At 38.4% G+C, this 21,307-nt stretch overlaps 1 protein-coding gene across 3 annotated transcripts in view; it reads left to right on the top strand.

Moving 5' to 3' along the window:
• The window catches only part of ZFR (zinc finger RNA binding protein), a 136,765-nt gene extending 119,047 nt beyond the window's left edge, over positions 1-17,718 (top strand). For all 3 annotated transcript variants that reach the window (XM_053701176.1, XM_053701175.1, XM_053701178.1), the window contains exons 19-21: positions 14,313-14,424; positions 15,125-15,222; positions 15,306-17,718. In XM_053701176.1, the coding sequence (XP_053557151.1) occupies positions 14,313-14,424; positions 15,125-15,222; positions 15,306-15,485 (390 nt within the window). In that variant the 3' untranslated portion in view covers positions 15,486-17,718. The remainder of the gene's footprint in view (positions 1-14,312; positions 14,425-15,124; positions 15,223-15,305) is intronic.
• The last annotated feature ends 3,589 nt before the right edge of the window (positions 17,719-21,307 follow it).

The following is a 21,307-nucleotide window of genomic DNA, read 5'->3' as shown; positions in this document are numbered from 1 at the left end:
TTGATGATCTTATCATTATTTTGATGCGTAAATGACAGATTTAGTGTATTATTATTATTAAAGAAATGAATGATTTCCTCAATGGTTAGTTCAGTATTTTTCTTGTAGATAAATATTGGGTCGTCTATGAATCTACCATATACTACTACTTTCATTTTTGGAGGTAGTACTGGCCCTCGAAGACAAAGTAGTTATGTGTAAGAAGGAATCTTGTAAGTTCTTCAAGAAATGTAATAAATTCCTCAGGATAACTGGTGTGTCTCTTTAGCATGTAAGTAAAGGCTTTAAGGCCTTCCTCATGGGGGATACTTGAGTACAGGGCTGATACATCAACAGATAACCAAGTGTAATCTTGCTGCCATGTAATAGTTTGAATTTGTTGTATAAGATGTGTGCTGTCTCGTATGTATCCAGGTAGTGACTTGACTATGGGTTGTAATATATTGTCTAGCCAGTTTCCTATCCTTTCGCATAGTGAACCTCTGCTGGCCACAATGGGCCTGCCTGGTGTGTCAATGAGAGATTTCTGTATCTTCGGTACTATGCGAAAGGTAGGAATGGTAGGATACTCTACCAGGCAATGGTCTGCTTTTTCTTGATTTAGAAACCCCTCTTCTACCGCAGAGTCTAATAAGTTATAAAGTTCTTGTTTGTACTTATTGGTGGGGTTATAAGTAAGCTTGTGGTATGTCTCTCTGTCGTTAAGTTGTCTATATACTTCTCTTCTATAGTCATCAGTGTTGAGGATAACTACTGCACCGCCTTTGTCCGCTGGGGTGACCACTATGTCATTATTGTTACTAAGTGACTTTAGTGCTTGTTGTTCGCTGATGGATAGATTTTGTTTGCTCATGGGATTAGTGGTTGTGGTGAGTGTAGACTCTATGGTGGAGTGCAGACTAGTGAGTTCTAACTCTACAAGATTCTGAAACATTTCTATTGCTTCACTCCTACTGTGTACTGGGTAAAAGTGCGATTTAGTATGTGTTGAGATTTTAGGTTTAGGAATGGAATCATAGATACTAGCTTCTCTAAGTGTGACTGCTTGTAGTGAAGTTAGTGTATTCAGATCACATAGGTCAGTGAATTTTAAACCTATAGAATGTACCTCTCTATGTTGTGTGTTTTCTAACAATGTGCAGTTCTCTTGTGTGTCAATAGTGTTTTTTATTTGTGAAAAGTGTTTGTATAGAGTGATTTTTCTAACCAAAACATTAATGTCCAATATAGTGGAAAATAGATCAAAATTGGTGGAAGGTGCAAAGGATAACCCTTTGTTTAACAAACTAATTTGAGAACTAGTGAGAATAGTACTAGACAAGTTGATTACTGATCCTACTTCTTTTGTGTTGTCTTTTTTATTCTGCTTGGATAGCGTAGTGGTACATCCTTTTTTGGTGTGCTACTAGTAATAGGTATTTGTACTAGTGTTGATAGTTTTGGTCTACCTTCTGGGATGTCATGGCTAGCTGTTTCTTCATTTGAGGTATGTGCTTGTATGTCCTCTGTAGTCAGTGATCCCTCTGTATTGTCTGTATCAATGCTAGAAAATGTAACTCGTTTGGCATTGGGTGTATGGTTAAAGGTGCCTTTTCTTTTGTTTTTGTTCTTATTCTTATTTCTCCAACATTGGTGTGTCCGGTCCACGGCGTCATCCTTACTTGTGGGAATATCTCTTCCCCAACAGGAAATGGCAAAGAGTCCCAGCAAAGTTGGCCATATAGTCCCTCCTAGGCTCCGCCCACCCCAGTCATGCTCTTTGCCGTTGCACAGGCAACATCTCCACGGAGATGGTTAAGAGTTTTTTGGTGTTTAAATGTAGTTTTTATTCTTCTATCAAGTGTTTGTTATTTTAAAATAGTGCTGGTATGTACTATTTACTCTGAAACAGAAAAGGATGAAGATTTCTGTTTGTGAGAGGAAGATGATTTTAGCAGACAGTAACTAAAATCGATTGCTGTTTCCACATAGGACTGTTGAGATGAAGTAACTTCAGTTGGGGGAAACAGTTAGCAGACTTTTCTGCTTAAGGTATGACTAGCCATATTTCTAACAAGACCATGTAATGCTGGAAGGCTGTCATTTCCCCTCATGGGGACCGGTAAGCCATTTTCTTAGTCAAGCAAACAGAATAAAGGGCTTAATATGGGCTATAAAACTGGTAGACACTTTTATGGGCTAAATCGATTGCTTTATTTGGGCATTTTATACATGTTTATACTGATAATTCAAATTTATAAACTTGGGGAACGTTTTTTAATGGCAGGCACTATGTTAGACACCTTTTCCAGTCAGGGAGGGCCTTCCCAGTTGTAGGCTGAGCCTCATTTTCGCGCCATTACTGCGCAGTTGTTTTTTGAGAGCAAGACATGCAGATGCATGTGTGAGGATCTGAAAGTAGCTGGAAAAGTTTCTAGAAGGCGTCACTTGGTATCGTATTCCCCTCTGGGCTTGGTTAGGTCACAGCAAAGGCTATAGCTTGGACTGTATAGGGGTTAAATTTGTAAACGGCTCCAGTTCCGTTATTTTAAGGGTTAAAGCTCTGAAAATTGGTGTGCAATACTCTTAATGCTTTAAGACACTGTGGTGAAATTTTGTTAATTTTTGAACAATCCCTTCATACTTTTTCACATATTCAGTAATAAAGTGTTTTCTGTTTAAAATTTAAAGAGACAGTAACGGTTTTGTTTTAAAACGTTTTTTGTGCTTTATTGACAAGTTTAAGCCTGTTTAACCTGTCTGTGCCTTCGGATAAGCCAAAACCAGTTTCAAAGAAGGTTTGCTACACAATTTAGATGTAGTCCGTGCTCTAAAATTCTACTTAGAAGCTACAAAAGAATTCAGACAAACATCTTCTTTGTTTGTCGTCTATTCGGGTAAAAGGAGAGGTTAAAAAGCAACTTCTACCTCTCTTTCCTTTTGGCTTAAAAGCATCATCCGATTGGCTTATGAGACTGCCGGACGGCAGCCTCCTGAAAGAATCACAGCTCACTCCACTAGGGCTGTGGCTTCCACATGGGCCTTCAAGAACGAGGCTTCTGTTGATCAGATATGTAAGGCAGCGACTTGGTCTTCACTGCACACTTTTGCCAAATTTTACAAATTTGATACTTTTGCTTCTTCGGAGGCTATTTTTGGGAGAGAGGTTTTGCAAGCCGTGGTGCCTTCCGTTTAGGTAACCTGATTTGCTCCCTCCCTTCATCCGTGTCCTAAAGCTTTGGTATTTGTTCCCACAAGTTATGGATGACGCCGTGGACCGGACACACCAATGTTGGAGAAAACAGAATTTATGCTTACCTGATAAATTACTTTTCTTTCATGTAATTAGCAAGAGTCCATGAGCTAGTGACGTATGGGATATACATTCCTACCAGGAGGGGCAAAGTTTCCCAAACCTCAAAATGCCTACAAATACACCCCTCACCACACCCACAATTCAGTTTTTACAAACTTTGCCTCCGATGGAGGTGGTGAAGTAAGTTTGTGCTAGATTCTACGTTGATATGCTCTCCGCAGCAAGTTGGAGCCCGGTTTTCCTCTCAGCATGCAGTGAATGTCAGAGGGATGTGAGGAGAGTATTGCCTATTTGAATGCAGTGATCTCCTTCTACGGGGTCTATTTCATAGGTTCTCTGTTATCGGTCGTAGAGATTCATCTCTTACCTCCCTTTTCAGATCGACGATATACTCTTATATATACCATTACCTCTGCTGATTCTCGTTTCAGTACTGGTTTGGCTTTCTACAAACATGTAGATGAGTGTCCTGGGGTAAGTAAATCTTATTTTCTGTGACACTCTAAGCTATGGTTGGGCACTTTGTTTATAAAGTTCTAAATATATGTATTCAAACATTTATTTGCCTTGACTCAGAATGTTCAACTTTCCTTATTTTTCAGACAGTCAGTTTCATATTTGGGATAATGCTTTTGATTTAATCATTTTTCCTTACCTTCAAAAATTTGACTCTTTTTCCCTGTGGGCTGTTAATGCTTCATTTTATTGCGTCATTCTTGGCGCAGACTTTTTTGGCGCAAAAATTCTTTTCCGTTTCCGGCGTCATACGTGTCGCCGGAAGTTGCGTCATTTTTTGACGTTATTTTGCGCCAAAAATGTCGGCGTTCCGGATGTGGTGTCATTTTTGGCGCCAAAAGCATTTAGGCGCCAAATAATGTGGGCGTCTTATTTGGCGCTAAAAAAATATGGGCGTCGCTTTTGTCTCCACATTATTTAAGTCTCATTTTTCATTGCTTCTGGTTGCTAGAAGCTTGTTCTTTGGCATTTTTTCCCATTCCTGAAACTGTCATTTAAGGAATTTGATCAATTTTGCTTTATATGTTGTTTTTTCTCTTACATATTGCAAGATGTCTCACGTTGCATCTGAGTCAGAAGATACTACAGGAAAATCGCTGTCTAGTGCTGGATCTACCAAAGCTAAGTGTATCTGCTGTAAACTTTTGGTAGCTATTCCTCCAGCTGTTGTTTGTATTGATTGTCATGACAAACTTGTTAATGCAGATAATATTTCCATTAGTAAAGTACCATTGCCTGTTGCAGTTCCTTCAACATCTAAGGTGCAGAATGTTCCTGATAACATAAGAGATTTTGTTTCTGAATCCATAAAGAAGGCTATGTCTGTTATTTCTCCTTCTAGTAAACGTAAAAAATCTTTTAAAACTTCTCTCCCTACAGATGAATTTTTAAATGAACATCATCATTCTGATTCTGATGACTCTTCTGGTTCAGAGGATTCTGTTTCAGAGATTGATGCTGATAAATCTTCATATTTATTTAAAATGGAATTTATTCGTTCTTTACTTAAAGAAGTTCTAATTGCTTTAGAAATAGAGGATTCTGGTCCTCTTGATACTAATTCTAAACGTTTGGATAAGGTATTTAAATCTCCTGTGGTTATTCCAGAAGTTTTTCCTGTTCCTAATGCTATTTCTGCAGTAATTTCCAAAGAATGGGATAAATTGGGTAATTCATTTACTCCTTCTAAACGTTTTAAGCAATTATATCCTGTGCCGTCTGACAGATTAGAATTTTGGGACAAAATCCCTAAAGTTGATGGGGCTATTTCTACCCTTGCTAAACGTACTACTATTCCTACGTCAGATGGTACTTCGTTTAAGGATCCTTTAGATAGGAAAATTGAATCCTTTCTAAGAAAAGCTTATCTGTGTTCAGGTAATCTTCTTAGACCTGCTATATCTTTGGCTGATATTGCTGCAGCTTCAACTTTTTGGTTGGAAACTTTAGCGCAACAAGTAACACATCGTGATTCTCATGATATTATTATTCTTCAGCATGCTAATAATTTTATCTGTGATGCCATCTTTGATATTATCAGAGTTGATGTCAGGTTTATGTCTCTAGCTATTTTAGCTAGAAGAGCTTTATGGCTTAAGACTTGGAATGCTGATATGGCTTCTAAATCAACTCTACTTTCCATTTCTTTCCAGGGTAACAAATTATTTGGTTCTCAGTTGGATTCTATTATTTCAACTGTTACTGGTGGGAAAGGAACTTTTTTACCACAGGATAAAAAATCTAAAGGTAAAAACAGGGCTAATAATCGTTTTCGTTTCAACAAAGAACAAAAGTCTGATCCTTCATCCTCAGGAGCAGTTTCAGTTTGGAAACCATCTCCAATCTGGAATAAATCCAAGCCAGCCAGAAAGGCAAAGCCTGCTTCTAAGTCCACATGAAGGTGCGGCCCTCATTCCAGCTCAGCTGGTAGGGGGCAGGTTACGTTTTTTCAAAGAAATTTGGATCAATTCTGTTCACAATCTTTGGATTCAGAACATTGTTTCAGAAGGGTACAGAATTGGTTTCAAGATGAGACCTCCTGCAAAGAGATTTTTTCTTTCCCGTGTCCCAGTAAATCCAGTAAAAGCTCAAGCATTTCTGAATTGTGTTTCAGATCTAGAGTTGACTGGAGTAATTATGCCAGTTCCAGTTCAGGAACAGGGGATGGGGTTTTATTCAAATCTCTTCATTGTACCAAAGAAGGAGAATTCCTTCAGACCAGTTCTGGATCTAAAAATATTGAATCGTTATGTAAGGATACCAACGTTCAAGATGGTAACTGTAAGGACTATCTTGCCTTTTGTTCAGCAAGGGAATTATATGTCCACAATAGATTTACAGGATGCATATCTGCATATTCCGATTCATCCAGATCATTATCAGTTCCTGAGATTCTCTTTTCTGGACAAGCATTACCAGTTTGTGGCTCTGCCGTTTGGCCTAGCTACAGCTCCAAGAATTTTTACAAAGGTTCTCGGTGCCCTTCTGTCTGTAATCAGAGAACAGGGTATTGTGGTATTTCCTTATTTGGACGATATCTTGGTACTTGCTCAGTCTTTACATTTAGCAGAATTTCAGACGAATAGACTTGTGTTGTTTCTTCAAGATCATGGTTGGAGGATCAATTTGCCAAAAAGTTCATTGATTCCTCAGACAAGGGTAACCTTTCTGGGTTTCCAGATAGATTCAGTGTCCATGACTCTGTCTTTAACAGACAAGAGACGTCTAAAACTGATTGCAGCTTGTCGAAACCTTCAGTCACAATCATTCCCTTCGGTAGCCTTATGCATGGAAATTCTAGGTCTTATGACTGCTGCATCGGACGCGATCCCCTTTGCTCGTTTTCACATGCGACCTCTTCAGCTTTGTATGCTGAATCAATGGTGCAAGGATTACACAAAGATATCTCAATATCTTTAAAACCGATTGTTCGACACTCTCTAACGTGGTGGACAGATCACCATCGTTTAATTCAGGGGGCTTCTTTTGTGCTTCCGACCTGGACTGTAATTTCAACAGATGCAAGTCTCACAGGTTGGGGAGCTGTGTGGGGATCTCTGACGGCACAAGGAGTTTGGGTATCTCAGGAGGTGAGATTACCGATCAATATTTTGGAACTCCGTGCAATTTTCAGAGCTCTTCAGTTTTGGCCTCTTCTGAAGAGAGAATCGTTCATTTGTTTTCAGACAGACAATGTCACAACTGTGGCATACATCAATCATCAAGGAGGGACTCACAGTCCTCTGGCTATGAAAGAAGTATCTCGAATTTTGGTTTGGGCGGAATCCAGCCCCGGTCTACTCTCTGCGGTTCATATCCCAGGTATAGACAATTGGGAAGCGGATTATCTCAGTCGCCAAACGTTGCATCCGGGCGAATGGTCTCTTCACCCAGAGGTATTTCTTCAGATTGTTCAAATGTGGGAACTTCCAGAAATAGATTTGATGGCGTCCCATCTAAACAAGAAACTTCCCAGGTATCTGTCCAGATCCCGGGATCCTCAGGCGGAAGCAGTGGATGCATTATCACTTCCTTGGAAGTATCATCCTGCCTATATCTTTCCGCCTCTAGTTCTTCTTCCAAGAGTAATCTCCAAGATTCTGAAGGAATGCTCGTTTGTTCTGCTGGTAGCTCCGGCATGGCCTCACAGGTTTTGGTATGCGGATCTTGTCCGGATGGCCTCTTGCCAACCGTGGACTCTTCCGTTAAGACCAGACCTTCTGTCACAAGGTCCTTTTTTCCATCAGGATCTGAAATCCTTAAATTTAAAGGTATGGAGATTGAACGCTTGATTCTTCGTCAAAGAGGTTTCTCTGACTCTGTGATTAATACTATGTTACAGGCTCGTAAATCTGTATCTAGAGAGATATATTATAGAGTCTGGAAGACTTATATTTCTTGGTGTATTTCTCATCATTTTTCTTGGCATTCTTTTAGAATACCGAGAATTTTACAGTTTCTTCAGGATGGTTTAGATAAAGGTTTGTCCGCAAGTTCCTTGAAAGGACAAATCTCTGCTCTTTCTGTTCTTTTTCACAGAAAGATTGCTATTCTTCCTGATATTCATTGTTTTGTACAAGCTTTGGTTCGTATAAAACCTGTCATTAAGTCAATTTCTCCTCCTTGGAGTTTGAATTTGGTTCTGGGGGCTCTTCAAGCTCCTCCGTTTGAACCTATGCATTCATTGGACATTAAATTACTTTCTTGGAAAGTTTTGTTCCTTTTGGCCATCTCTTCTGCCAGAAGAGTTTCTGAATTATCTGCTCTTTCTTGTGAGTCTCCTTTTCTGATTTTTCATCAGGATAAGGCGGTGTTGCGAACTTCTTTTGAATTTTTACCTAAAGTTGTGAATTCCAACAACATTAGTAGAGAAATTGTGGTTCCTTCATTATGTCCTAATCCTAAGAATTCTAAGGAGAAATCGTTGCATTCTTTGGATGTTGTTAGAGCTTTGAAATATTATGTTGAAGCTACTAAATCTTTCCGAAAGACTTCTAGTCTATTTGTTATCTTTTCCGGTTCTAGAAAAGGCCAGAAAGCTTCTGCCATTTCTTTGGCATCTTGGTTGAAATCTTTAATTTATCTTGCCTATGTTGAGTCGGGTAAAACTCCGCCTCAGAGAATTACAGCTCATTCTACTAGGTTCAGTTTCTACTTCCTGGGCGTTTAGGAATGAAGCTTCGGTTGATCAGATTTGCAAAGCAGCAACTTGGTCCTCTTTGCATACTTTTACTAAATTCTACCATTTTGATGTATTTTCTTCTTCTGAAGCAGTTTTTGGTAGAAAAGTACTTCAGGCAGCGGTTTCAGTTTGAATCTTCTGCTTATGTTTTTCGTTAAACTTTATTTTGGGTGTGGATTATTTTCAGCAGGAATTGGCTGTCTTTATTTTATCCCTCCCTCTCTAGTGACTCTTGTGTGGAAAGATCCACATCTTGGGTAATCATTATCCCATACGTCACTAGCTCATGGACTCTTGCTAATTACATGAAAGAAAACATAATTTATGTAAGAACTTACCTGATAAATTCATTTCTTTCATATTAGCAAGAGTCCATGAGGCCCGCCCTTTTTTTGTGGTGGTTATGATTTTGTATAAAGCACAATTATTCCAATTCCTTATTTTATATGCTTTCGCACTTTTTTATCACCCCACTTCTTGGCTATTCGTTAAACTGAATTGTGGGTGTGGTGAGGGGTGTATTTGTAGGCATTTTGAGGTTTGGGAAACTTTGCCCCTCCTGGTAGGAATGTATATCCCATACGTCACTAGCTCATGGACTCTTGCTAATATGAAAGAAATGAATTTATCAGGTAAGTTCTTACATAAATTGTTTCTCCAACGGTGTGTCCGGTCCACGGCCCGCCCTGGTTTTTTAATCAGGTCTGATGAATTATTTTCTCTAACTACAGTCACCACGGTACCATATGGTTTCTCCTATATTTTTCCTCCTGTCCGTCGGTCGAATGACTGGGGTGGGCGGAGCCTAGGAGGGACTATATGGCCAGCTTTGCTGGGACTCTTTGCCATTTCCTGTTGGGGAAGAGATATTCCCACAAGTAAGGATGACGCCGTGGACCGGACACACCGTTGGAGAAAGTAATTTATCAGGTAAGCATAAATTCTGTTTTTTGTGGTTACTATGTTGGGAATGGCCCTTTTGCCTATTTGGTCTATCTTTTTGCCACGAATATACGATATCTAATTCGTAATCTTTTACATCCTTTTGGTACTTACTCACTTTTCTTTCTGATAGTGTGGAATCTAGTTGTTGCATGGTAGTGTCTAATTGTGTTTTATAATCTATGTATTTCTTTGTTTGTTCAAATGGTTTTAGTGACTCTACAATCTCCTCTATTTGTACTAGTAAGGAATCCCTCTCTTCTTTTTTATGTTTTAACAGCTGCTTCATTAAGATGATGGAACAGTTGGTCAAATTATTATTCCATTCATCCATGAAATCCTGGTTATTTAATGCAAAAGAGGGATACTTTTTCATCCTTAGTCCCCTAGGGACTTTTCTTTCATTAATATAGAGTTCTAAGAACTCTATGTCCCACCAAAGGTTGCTTTCTTTGTATTTCTTATTTTCTAAATCTGAAAAGATGTTAGTTAAATCCCCCTCCAAAGGTTCATCTGTTCTGGTGGAGTTACCTTTAAGCACTGTACTCATTATTAGCTTTCTTCTGTCTATGTCTACTACTCCTGTGAGAATATTACTTTCAGCCATAATGGTAAGCAAATTGTGTCTGTATGTATTGATATACTTGTGTATGGGAGTAATTAAATGATATTATAGAGATAGGCCTGAAAAGAATCTATTTGGCTAGAAACTAGAGAGGCTAAAAGATCCTGGAAAAGGGATCTTGGGATATAGTTTCTAGGTTAGAAGCTGGCTCACTATGTGTGAGAGTATGTTCACAATGCAGGTGATGAGAGTGATTGCTTAAAAATATTTAACAGCTTATATATTTTGTTAATCAAGTTTCATAAGTGTAGGTGTAAGTCCTAGGTAAGTGATCATAAGTGCAGGTATAAATCCTAGGTAAGTAATCTTAGATGCAGGGTTACTAAATTGCGAAATTGTAAAATTACAAAATTACACCTTCATTAGTATAGAACTTATATAGTTAAAGGTGAAAGGTGTTAACAATGAAATTGTATGATGGTTGAAATAATTATTAACATAAGAATGTTAACCCTGCAATGACACCTGTAAAGAATGCAATAGTTAAGAAACTTGTCGGTTATAATGCACGGTCCTGTCTGGCAGAAAACAAACAAATGAAGTGTAAAAGTTCTAATCAGATACGTTCTGCCAAATTGTTGTCAGTTCGTTTTTTTGTTTTCCTTAGTTGATTCAACACAGTGGATGGTGTTGGGCAAGTGTAAAAAAGCCCCAATTCAACTAGTGAGATAAATACACTATGCAAATCCGTATGCTGTGGTAACTGATTTAGTATGGATTGCAATTGATGTTTATTGTACACAGCAAGTTGTAAGTGACACTCTCATTGGGAAAGTCTCTTAAGATAGTCAAGTTCACCGGTATTGTGGTATTGTTGTAGTATGCGATATACCAAGTCAGGGGTACAAAGGATTTTAGACAGACTTCGGCATTGTTTGTTGTCTATTCTTTGGAGGGCAGAAGGCTTCTTCCACTTGCCTATCCTTGTGTTTGAGGAGCATTATCCGCTTAGCATATAAAACAGCGGGACATAAGCCTCCTCAGAGGATTACGGCTCATTCAACTAGAGTTGTGGCTTATTGGTCCTTCAAGAACAAGACCTCTATGGAGCAGATTTGTAGGGCAGCTACCTCGTCGTCCTTACTTATTCAAAGTTTTACAAATTTGACGTCTTTGCTTTAGCTGAAGCAGCTTTCAGGAGAATGGTTTTGCAGGCTGTTTTCATTCAGTGTCCTCTAGAGCTTAAGTATATGTTTCCCACAAGTAAGGAATGAATCCGTGGACTCTCCTCATATTAAGATGGAAAACATAAATTATGCTTACCTGATAATTTCCTTTCCATCTGTGAGAGGAGAGTCCACGGCCCCCGCACGTTTTCTCCGTTGGACGGACCAGCATTTTTTGTTTGTTCTTCTGGCACCATTTATACCCTGATATTTCTCCTACTGTTCCTTGTTCCCTCGGCAGAATGACTGGGGGATGAGGGGAGGTATTTAAGTCATGGAGTATGTTATAAAATCTCTTCAAAGTTGGGATTTTCTAGTACGGGAGCTGCTGATAAGGCAGTTTGGCAACCAGTTGCAAGAAACCTCTGGTGCCATCTTTATTCCATTTATATATTGTGGACCTAGAAGGGTACCTATTATACTGGATCTCATACATGAAGGGACTTCAGTGTATTGGTACTAGTGTTATTCACGGGTAGCATTGCCACTAGGTAGAGGCTCTTAATACCTCTTTTAACTTTTGGGGGCTGGTTTAGTTTACTGTGACATAGCTAGTAGTGAAACCTCAGATAGCTCAGTCTCGGCTAGTTTTTCGCATATCCTACAATAGGATCATCCCTGAATCTGCCCTATTGGAAGCTAAGCAGGGACATCCTTGAGGAATCCTCAGGTTTCGTTGCATATTCTCAATGATAACCCTCAGGTGGGGGGTTCTGATGTTGGATCTGATGGCGTCACGTCAGAACATCAATCTTCCAAAGTACCGTTCAAGATTAAGAAATCCTCTAGCTGTTCTAATAGATGCTCTGGCGGTCCCTTGGAACTTTGGTCTAGCTTACCTGTTTCCTCAGTTTGCTCTCCTACAATTCTTTGCTCATATCTAACAGGAGAAAGCACCTGTGATTCTTATAGCTCCTGTCTGACCTCACAGTATCTGGTTCGAGGATCTAGGGAAGATGTCTTCTCTTCCTCATTGGAGTTTTCCTCTGTGGAAGGACCTTCTACTTCAAAGTCCCTTCCTACTCCCAAAACTGGATTCTGTGAAGCTGACTGCTTGGAGATTGAACGCCTAGTTTTTGCTAGGCGTGGCTTCTCTGAGAAGGCCATTGATACCATGCTTCAGGCTCGTAAGCCTGTTACTCGCAAGATTTACCATAAAGTATGGGCAAATAACTTTATTGATGTGAATCAAAGGGTTTCTCTTGGAGTCTACAGTCACACTGCCTTGAATGCACCTGATTCTGTCTGATCTCTGAAGTTAAGCAGGGCCAGGCCTGGTCAGTACCTGGATGTGGAACTCCTGGTGCAGTAGTCTAAGGGTTCCCAGATTTGTTTTCTTCAGGACAACCTGGAGAAGGGTTTGTCAGTCAGTACTCCGAGTCAGATTTTTGCACCAACCTCTGGCAGATCTCTCTGGTCAGTATCAGGATTCTGCCTTTCCTTACTTTTCATGCGGATAAGGCAGTCCTTCGTACTAAGCTGGGATTTCTTCCTAAGGTAGTGTCGGATCGCAATATTAATCAGGAAATTTTTACCTTCACACTAATAAAGATTTTTGACAATCTTCTGCCATGTTCGTTTTCCCTGGTAAGTGTAGAGGTGAGAAGGCCACTTCTACTGCTCTCTCTCTCTTAAGGATCCACTACAGGTATTCTTGCTATACACATCAGGGAATAAGTTAATAAAGGAATTGTTGGTGGTTCTGCCGTCTTTCCCCAGTAGTTTCTATTTCAGGAATGTACTCTATTCCACTAGAGAGTTTGATTGTTCTTCGTTTTCCCAAGCTCTCTTTGGCATTCTTGTAAGACGTCTTCAGTGTACTTGCTTATTTCCACTCTACACCATTTTATTTCTTTTAATCTTTAATAGAATGTCTTTTAAAGACCTCACACTCCAAGGATTTCCTTCCTTAGGTTGCTAGGGATATTATGTAACAAAACACTTTTTGGATGATGTTTCAGGGTCATCTTGACTTACAAGTTGGCTTCCTTGTTCCTAATTCAGGTCAAGAAAGGAAGTCTAATTTTTCTAAAGGCATTCATCAATCCATTCAATTATTCATTTCATGACCACCAAAGAACTGAATGCTTATCTTCAAATTACTAACAAGATAATTTTAAATTACTCAGCTTTGCCTTGTCACAATTCTACTTTCTATTTGTCTTCCTCCCCCCTATGATCTAACCAAAATTTTAACAAATGTCCATACATCCTCTGTCATTTTAAAGACCTAAAAGTGCAGAAAAGGCTTGTTAGAACATTTTATTATTTCACTATTGCTTTGCTACAACTATGTTTATAGGGAAAGTGTACTGTAACATTTTCTCTCCTTTGATGTGTTTACAATGATCCGTTGTACTTTGTGGAGTGTATTAAATTATTTACAAATAGCTTATTTAAAGGGACACTCAATCAAATAGAACATGCCGTTTTAAGACGCTTTCCATTTACTTTTACCATTCTCAAATTTTGCTCAGTCTTTTTATACTCACACTTTCTGGTAAACAAGATCCAACCGAGCATGTGCACAAGCTCACAGGGTATATGTATACTAGTATGTGATTGGCTGATGTCTGTCACATGACACGGGGGGGGGGCGCTAAAATGGTAGAAAAAATAAATTTGTCAGAAAAAATCTGCTTATTTGAAATTCACAGTAGGTGTTAAATCATTCTGTTTTTATTATGCACTTAATTATGTAATTTACTGCATTGAGTGGTCCTTTTAACTTGCCATTTAAAATAGCTGCTTTCGCCTGCTAAATCACCACCTATACTGAACATTTTAAATACTGAAGTAATGGGTACAAAAAAGTGATGTACACAAATTCAAGCAGAAGAAGTTAGACTCCTGGTGGCTGTAGGACACAGAAGTAGTAAAACGTTCAATTTCAAATGTTGACTCTCAGTGATATGATAAAGCCTTTAGGTTCATATAAAGTGATTAGATAATGAGATCTGTTAGTTCAGCCCATTTAATCAGTTGTGTTTTCAAAGAGCAAGCACTGCTATTACATATACAAAATATTTCATATTTAACTTAATGTTTTTTGTTGTTTTTGTTTTGTTTGTTTTTTAAAATGCAAAGGCCCTGGAATTGCTTGTAGAGAAGGCAATAAGTAGCTCTTCAGGACCTCAGAGTCCAGGTGACGCTTTGAGGAGAGTTTTTGAATGCATTTCATCGGGTATCATCTTGAAGGGCAAGTAGACTTTTACAATTATTTTTGTTCTATAGAGAAGTGAATGCTCTTTAAATCAAGGCTAGAAAAAATCATGAGAGCAAATTTATTTCAAAATATTTATTATTTATATTAGTGATTCAAAGCCAAAGGATTGAATCCAACCAGGCTGTTTGAACCTGCCTGCTCAGTAGCAATGTTACTGTTACATAGAACTGTGACGCTTGTGGGCAATGTATGCATTTTACTGAATTGTACAATTTAAATCCATATTTATTAAATTTGTGTTAAATGAGTAGGAAGGCACTTGTATAGATTTTGATTTGTTTTATCTCACAAAGAAAACATAAGAAGCACTTATCTATAGATCTATGTTAATGTTTTCGTTGTCTAGCTGTTTCAAAACATCTGTCAAGGATTTTCTCAACTTTTTATTTAAATTTTTTTTTTTATTACCAAATTAGTGTTGACTAAAAAATAAGTCATAACATTATTCAGTTTGCTCATTAGTGCTTTAAATTTAGGAAACTTTTCAATCTAAAACCACAAAACACTGACTGTAGTTACATTAGTAAATTCCTAATCTATTACAGTTTTAAAAAAAAAAAAAATTCTCCCCCCTACCCTAGATGTCAGGCCTAGACAAACATTTTGCACTTTTGACAATGTTCATCACAGGGATATTAATTTGAAGATTGCTTTTTATTATTATTTTAAACAGGTGGTCCTGGTTTACTGGACCCATGTGAAAAAGATCCTTATGACACACTTGCTACAATGACAGATCAGCAACGTGAAGACATTACCTCCAGCGCTCAGGTTTTACTCTTAAATTGTTGGTTTGATTGTTATCATAGGCTTGTACCTTTTTTACCTGATTACCATTTTCCTTTCTCGTTCAGTTTGCACTGAGGCTGCTTGCATTTCGTCAAATTCATAAAGTGCTTGGCATGGATCCTTTGTCTCAGATGAACCAGCGGTTCAGCATTCACAGTAATCGCAAGAGGAGACGAGACAGCGATGGTGTTGACAGCTTTGAAGCAGAGGGAAAGAAAGATAAAAAAGATTATGATAGCTTGTAAATTGCACTGTTGTAGATTTTTGACAAATCCATTTCTGTTCATGAAGGGTTAATTCACTAACCTCTGTAGCGGGGTAACCTAGTAGTAACCACAAATAGGAGTATTAAACAACTGGAGACCTTATTGAAAGCCACCTTGCTTTATAAGGTTTCAAATATTTGTATAGAATGTTCTTGTGTGTTAGCCATACATACACTTCCTGCTCTTCTAGAATAAGGAATTTATAAACCTTATCCTGTCTGTACTCAAGGGCCAGTGAGAAAACTGCATGTAAATGAATGTCCACTCTTTTTATGTTGATAGAATTTAACTGTATGAATAGTAGGCCACAGTTTGTCGCCTATTATATTCAATAAAGTTTTATTTTGTATCTGGTATACTATTTAATTTTAAGTTTGCTTTTGTTAGCTCTGTATTTGGAGTTATTTAATGGATTGTGTAAGGGAGACCCTTCTTTAATTGTAATTTACTTTCTTAGATTTGACCGGATCCTACACTAATGACTAATTTTACTATTTTGTTTCTGTAAATTGATTATGTATTTGTTGTGTAAGAAATCTAACAAGACACTTTTGCCATTTGAGTTCACAGAAAATATTTCTGCAAATCTTGTGGCAGTTGTCTCAAGTGGTTAGCTAGGTGTAATAAAGGCAGCTTTCTTTAAGTATGGTTGCTGTTGTAATAGCAAAAGGTGATATATATATATATATATATATATATATATCTGATATAGCCTTTCAAAAATGTATCGGCTACATACTTGTCATTACTGCATGATATTTTTGTTTTTATAGGTTGGCTTTTAAAGCTTGTATTTTAAGTATCAATCCTATGCTAATTGTCTAGGTCTTAGTAGGACCAATGTTTCAGATGCAGTGAGTTACTCCCTTCTCCATTGTGAAGGGCAACTAATCTTTGCAGTGTTTTGCACCCATTTTGTCAGCTAAGTGCTTTAATACCAAGTGAGTTGTTCATTTGACATCAACTTTGTTAAGATTTAATCTGACTTTTGTTAATTACAGCAACATTGACTGTTTGGGCTTTAGCTTTGATGCATCATGAGTAGGTTTGCATCTAGACAAAACATTAAAAAAAAAAAAAAAAAAAAAAAACGTTGTCCTCTAATTTTATAGAAATCTTCCAGACTGCACATTTCATGGAGCTCAGTCTGTTCATATACACTATTGAACCCCTCCTTTTAACGCAGGTTGTATCTTAAATATTTTGCATTTTAATCTATTTAACATTTTGAGTGTTTCCTACAGTAAAACCATTGAAGGCGTAACATAACAGCTTAATATTTTCTTGCTTCTTGTATTTGCAACAAATGTTAATTTCCTTGGCGAGCTTAGTTCCAAAACATAAAGTATACTGCCCAAATAATCAATAGAGCATGAAATACTAAAAGCAGCAGTGCTGAACCACTAAGTATGTATTGTTTTTACGTGAACAGTGTTCTTGTCACTGATGCCCCTTGTGTTTGGTGCATTTCAGTCTCCACTGACAATGCATGCCTTCACAATCAGTTTTTTTTTTTATCACACTTCCTTGTTGGCTTTAAACAATCATTTTTAATAGATGAAAACGTTAAAGGGACAGGAAACACCTTGGTATTGTAATAAAATGTTTAGGTAAGATTTTGCAATCTTAATTATTTTGTCCCATTTTCATGTAATTAAGCTCTGTAAAATCAATATTTTCCCATTCACTTAGCTGTGAGTGTACCCTGCTGACTTCTCAAAGCTTGCCCTACTACATTTGCTTTAACAGATGACAACTGCAAAACATTTCGCTTTATACAGTAACACAGCCTTGTTGGCTTAAAGCCAACATTGGCTCCTCCAAATCAGGCAAATGATGGGTGGAGTTTGGCTACTGATTTTTTTTTTTTTTTTAAATTATAGTAAACAAGATGTTTTGTCTTAAAAATGTTTTTGTTTGTTACAGAAATATCTTGCCGTCTTTTTGGTCCCTTTAAAATAATAGCTAATAAGATAGGAGACCATTAAGATGCTTCATACATTTGTTAATCTTCACCATAGAGGACACAGCAATTATTTAAGTATTCCAGCCAAGGAAACCTTATTTGTCCTCCTTTTTTTTTCTATATTAAAAGCTGAATATACTGGCAGTCATGTAATGTAGTTGTCATCATACTGTTGATGTATGCTATGGTTCAGATTATATGTTGCCACAGCACTGCAGTGAAATAAAACTAAAAGTTGACAATCTACATTTCCTTTGTGCGTTGTTTTTTTTTTTTTTCTCTTATATGCCGTGCACACACTTTAATTTAGACAAAATTTTGCTTAAAAACAAAAACTAGTTAGATCTTAAAAGGGACATGAAACCCCAAAATGTATGTGATTCAGATAGAACATACAATGGCTTTCTTCTAAAATGTGGTACACAGTCCTCTAACATATGGGATATATTTCAGACCACTAGGAGGTCAACAACCCATACAAAAGCTTTAAAACCCTCCCACCTTTCTCTTAGTTTTGTTCTTGTCATCGTAGGAGATGGTTGAGAATAGAGGTTGTTCCAGTGTCCCTGGGGAGTATCATTTCTTAAGATACGATGAGTCAACGGATTTCATCCTTGTGGGATATCTCCTCCTGGTCAGCAGGAGGAGGCAAAGAGCACCACAACAGAGCTGTATATATAGCTCCTCCCTTCCCTCCCACTCCAGTCATTCTCTTTGCCTGTGTTAGTGATAGGAAGAGGCAGAGTGAGGTGTTATAGATTCTTCAATCAAGATTTTATTATTTTTAAAGTAGTGCCACAGTGTGCTACTTTGTTTTGGGGTGTAGCCTAGACCAGATCAGTCTCTTCAGTAAAAAGAGAAGCATTTGGTGGCTTTAAAGCCATGGGAACTTGTGGGACATTATTCTCACTGCGCCTCCCATAGTTGTTATGCTGCCCTGCTTATAAAAGTTTGAGGGGGAATATGCTAAGTACTTTTTGTTTCCACAGGCCACTGTGAAGGGGAGGAGAGAACTTCACAAGTCGGGTGAGATGTCTTACTGCTGGGCAACCTTCTAAGGTAAGTGCTAAGCTTTATTTTCTGGCTATGTTCTCAGAAGATTTTTGACACATTAAATATCATTATCTCCCTGGAATGGGGATGAGTTTTTCAAAGGCAGTCCTGAATATCAGAGGCAACATGTCTGCTGTATGATTCCCAGCGGCTTATAACTTATTTAACAGCCAACAGGGAGGGTTTTCCTTTAGAACACTTAAATAGTGTGTAGGATTCATGTGAGATATGTAAGTTTATACATAATATGTTGCGTATCCCTGTTACTTTCGTTTCTATTGGAAACCGACAGGCAGGGTGATCATTTTTAAGGATGTCATAACATAGATTTGGGAACTGCGGTATGTGTTAGCCTGTTTTTAGTGACAGATATACAGGATTGTTATGTTACTTTTTTTTACCGATACCCTTGTTCACTTCGGCTTATGTTTAGACTTTATCAGCCGACAGGGAGATGTTTGTTATGAATGTCTTTAACACGTTTGGGTACTATTGACAAGATTTGTACTGGTCAGTTATAGTGCTAGTTATGAGATGTTTGGTTTTTACTTTCTCCCGGCAGCTCTATTTAGTTTTTACTAATGTCTACCCGCACAGGAGATTGGGCTCGATCCGCCCACGATGGGCGGAGCTTCGTTTTCGCGCCGTTGTGTGCGCGCCATTCGGCGGCTCCATCTTGGCTTTCCATGTTTGAGCTTGATACGCCCACAGAGGGGCGGAGCTTTGTTACGCGCCATTGTGTGCGCGCTATTTGGACCGGATGCCTCCTTGGCTGTGCTTTACGAGCATACAGCTGAGAGGTTGTGCACACCGCTTGCAGAGTCCTTGTGTGCATGGGACGCTTTCTCTGTCACGAATAGAGAGGTGTTGCCAGCACGCAATATGTCAGGCACTTTTCTTTTGTCAAGCGGCTATGATGGTCAGTGTCCCATTCAAGGATGGACTCTTAGGGGAAACAATACACTAGGTGTTTCCTGAGTGCTATAATTGGGGATTTAATTGCAACTGTATAAAGGTTTCACTGTTGATCAGTTGCCTTAAGCAATACATTTATTCTTGACAGCTGTTAAACATGACACAAAAGACCACACATTTTGTTACTTCTATGTTATGTCTCTGTTCCCCATGTTTTAAGAGGAATCCTTTCAGATTTAGATGCTTTAAGCAGCATTCTGACTCTTTGCAACTGTTTCATGCAGTGCTTGCCTCTAGTATATTTTAATTAAATTGGACATACTATTGAGAAGTTTATTTAAATAAAACATGGCACTAAAGGGTTTTCAGTCTCTGTAAACTTTGACTAATGAACTTTCTTTCATGTAATTAGCAAGAGTCCATGAGCTAGTGACGTATGGGATATACATTTCTCCAACATTGGTGTGTCCGGTCCACGGCGTCATCCATTACTTGTGGGAAATATTCTCCCCCACAGGGAAAGGCAAGGAGAGCACACAGCAAGAGCTGTCCATATAGCTCCCCCTCTGGCTCCGCCCCCCAGTCATTCTCCTTGCCGCTCTGAACAAGTAGCATCTACCACGGGGATGGCGAGGAGTTTGTGGTGTTAGTTGTAGTTTTTTATTCTTCTATCAAGAGTTTGTTATTTTATAATAGTGCTGGCTTGTACTATTTACTCTATAACAGAAAAGTGATGAAGATTTCTGTTTAAGAGGGCTATGATTTTAGCAGACAGTAACTAAAATCCATTACTGTTATCACGCAGGACTGTTGAAACAAGAGAACTTCAGTTGGGGGTAACAGTTTGCAGACTCATCTGCTTCAGGTATGACTGGTCTCCTTCTAACAACACAGGCTAATGCTAGATGACAGTCATATTTCCCCTCAGGGGAAAAGGTAAGCCATTTTTCTTTCACCTCAGCAAAAAAGATAACAGGCTTCCCCTTTTTGTTTTTTATGCTGGTAGACACTGTTAGGGGCAAAATCGATTGGTTTTTATTACAATATGATACCATTTGAAATATTTTATAAGCTCACATACACTGGGGAACGTTTTTTATTGATCTGGCTTGTTTTAGACACCTAAATCTAGTCAGGAAGGCCCCTTCACTCTAGTGTGCTGAGGGAGGAAGCCTCATTTTGGTGCTTCAGCTGCACAGTTGATTTACAAGGCAGTGCATGCAGATAGGGTCCTGTGGCTCAGAAAGTGACTCCAAAAGGCTTTTTTCTGTGAATGGTGAACCCTAAGGAAGGTAAAAAGCTGCAACAAGTCTGTAGCAGGGATTGTAGTGTATAAAAACGGTTAAATCCAACAATTAGCTCCGGTTTGCTTGTTTTAAGAGCTAGAGTCTCCATAATTGCTGTGCAATACTTTCTAAGCATTAAGACACTGGGGTCCAAATTTCAGAAAAATCGGATATTGCCTTCATAGTTTTTTGAACATTCAGAAATAAATGTGTCATTTTATTTAAAGAGACAGTAACGTTTTTGTTTAAAATCGTTTTTATTGCATTGTTTGCCTGCCTAAATCTGTTTAACATGTCTGTTCCATCAGATAACCTATGTTCTGTGTGTATAGAGACAAATGTGGTTCCCCCTTCGAGTGTTTGTGATAATTGCGCCATAGCGTCCAAACAAAATCAGGGACAGCTCTGTTATTTTTCATAATGTTGCCCAAGATGATTTATCTAATGAAGGTAGTGGGGATAGCTCTACATCCTCTCCTTCTGTGTCTACACCAGCTTTGCCCGCGCAGGCGACACCTAGCGCGCCAGTGCTTATTTCTATGCAACAATTATCAGTAGTAGTGGATAATTCTATAGCAAAT

Source organism: Bombina bombina, chromosome 2 (genome assembly GCF_027579735.1).
Source record: "Bombina bombina isolate aBomBom1 chromosome 2, aBomBom1.pri, whole genome shotgun sequence".
NCBI lineage: Eukaryota > Metazoa > Chordata > Amphibia > Anura > Bombinatoridae > Bombina > Bombina bombina.
Note: the sequence above shows the minus strand (reverse complement) of the source record. Positions and strands in the feature narration are given on the sequence as shown.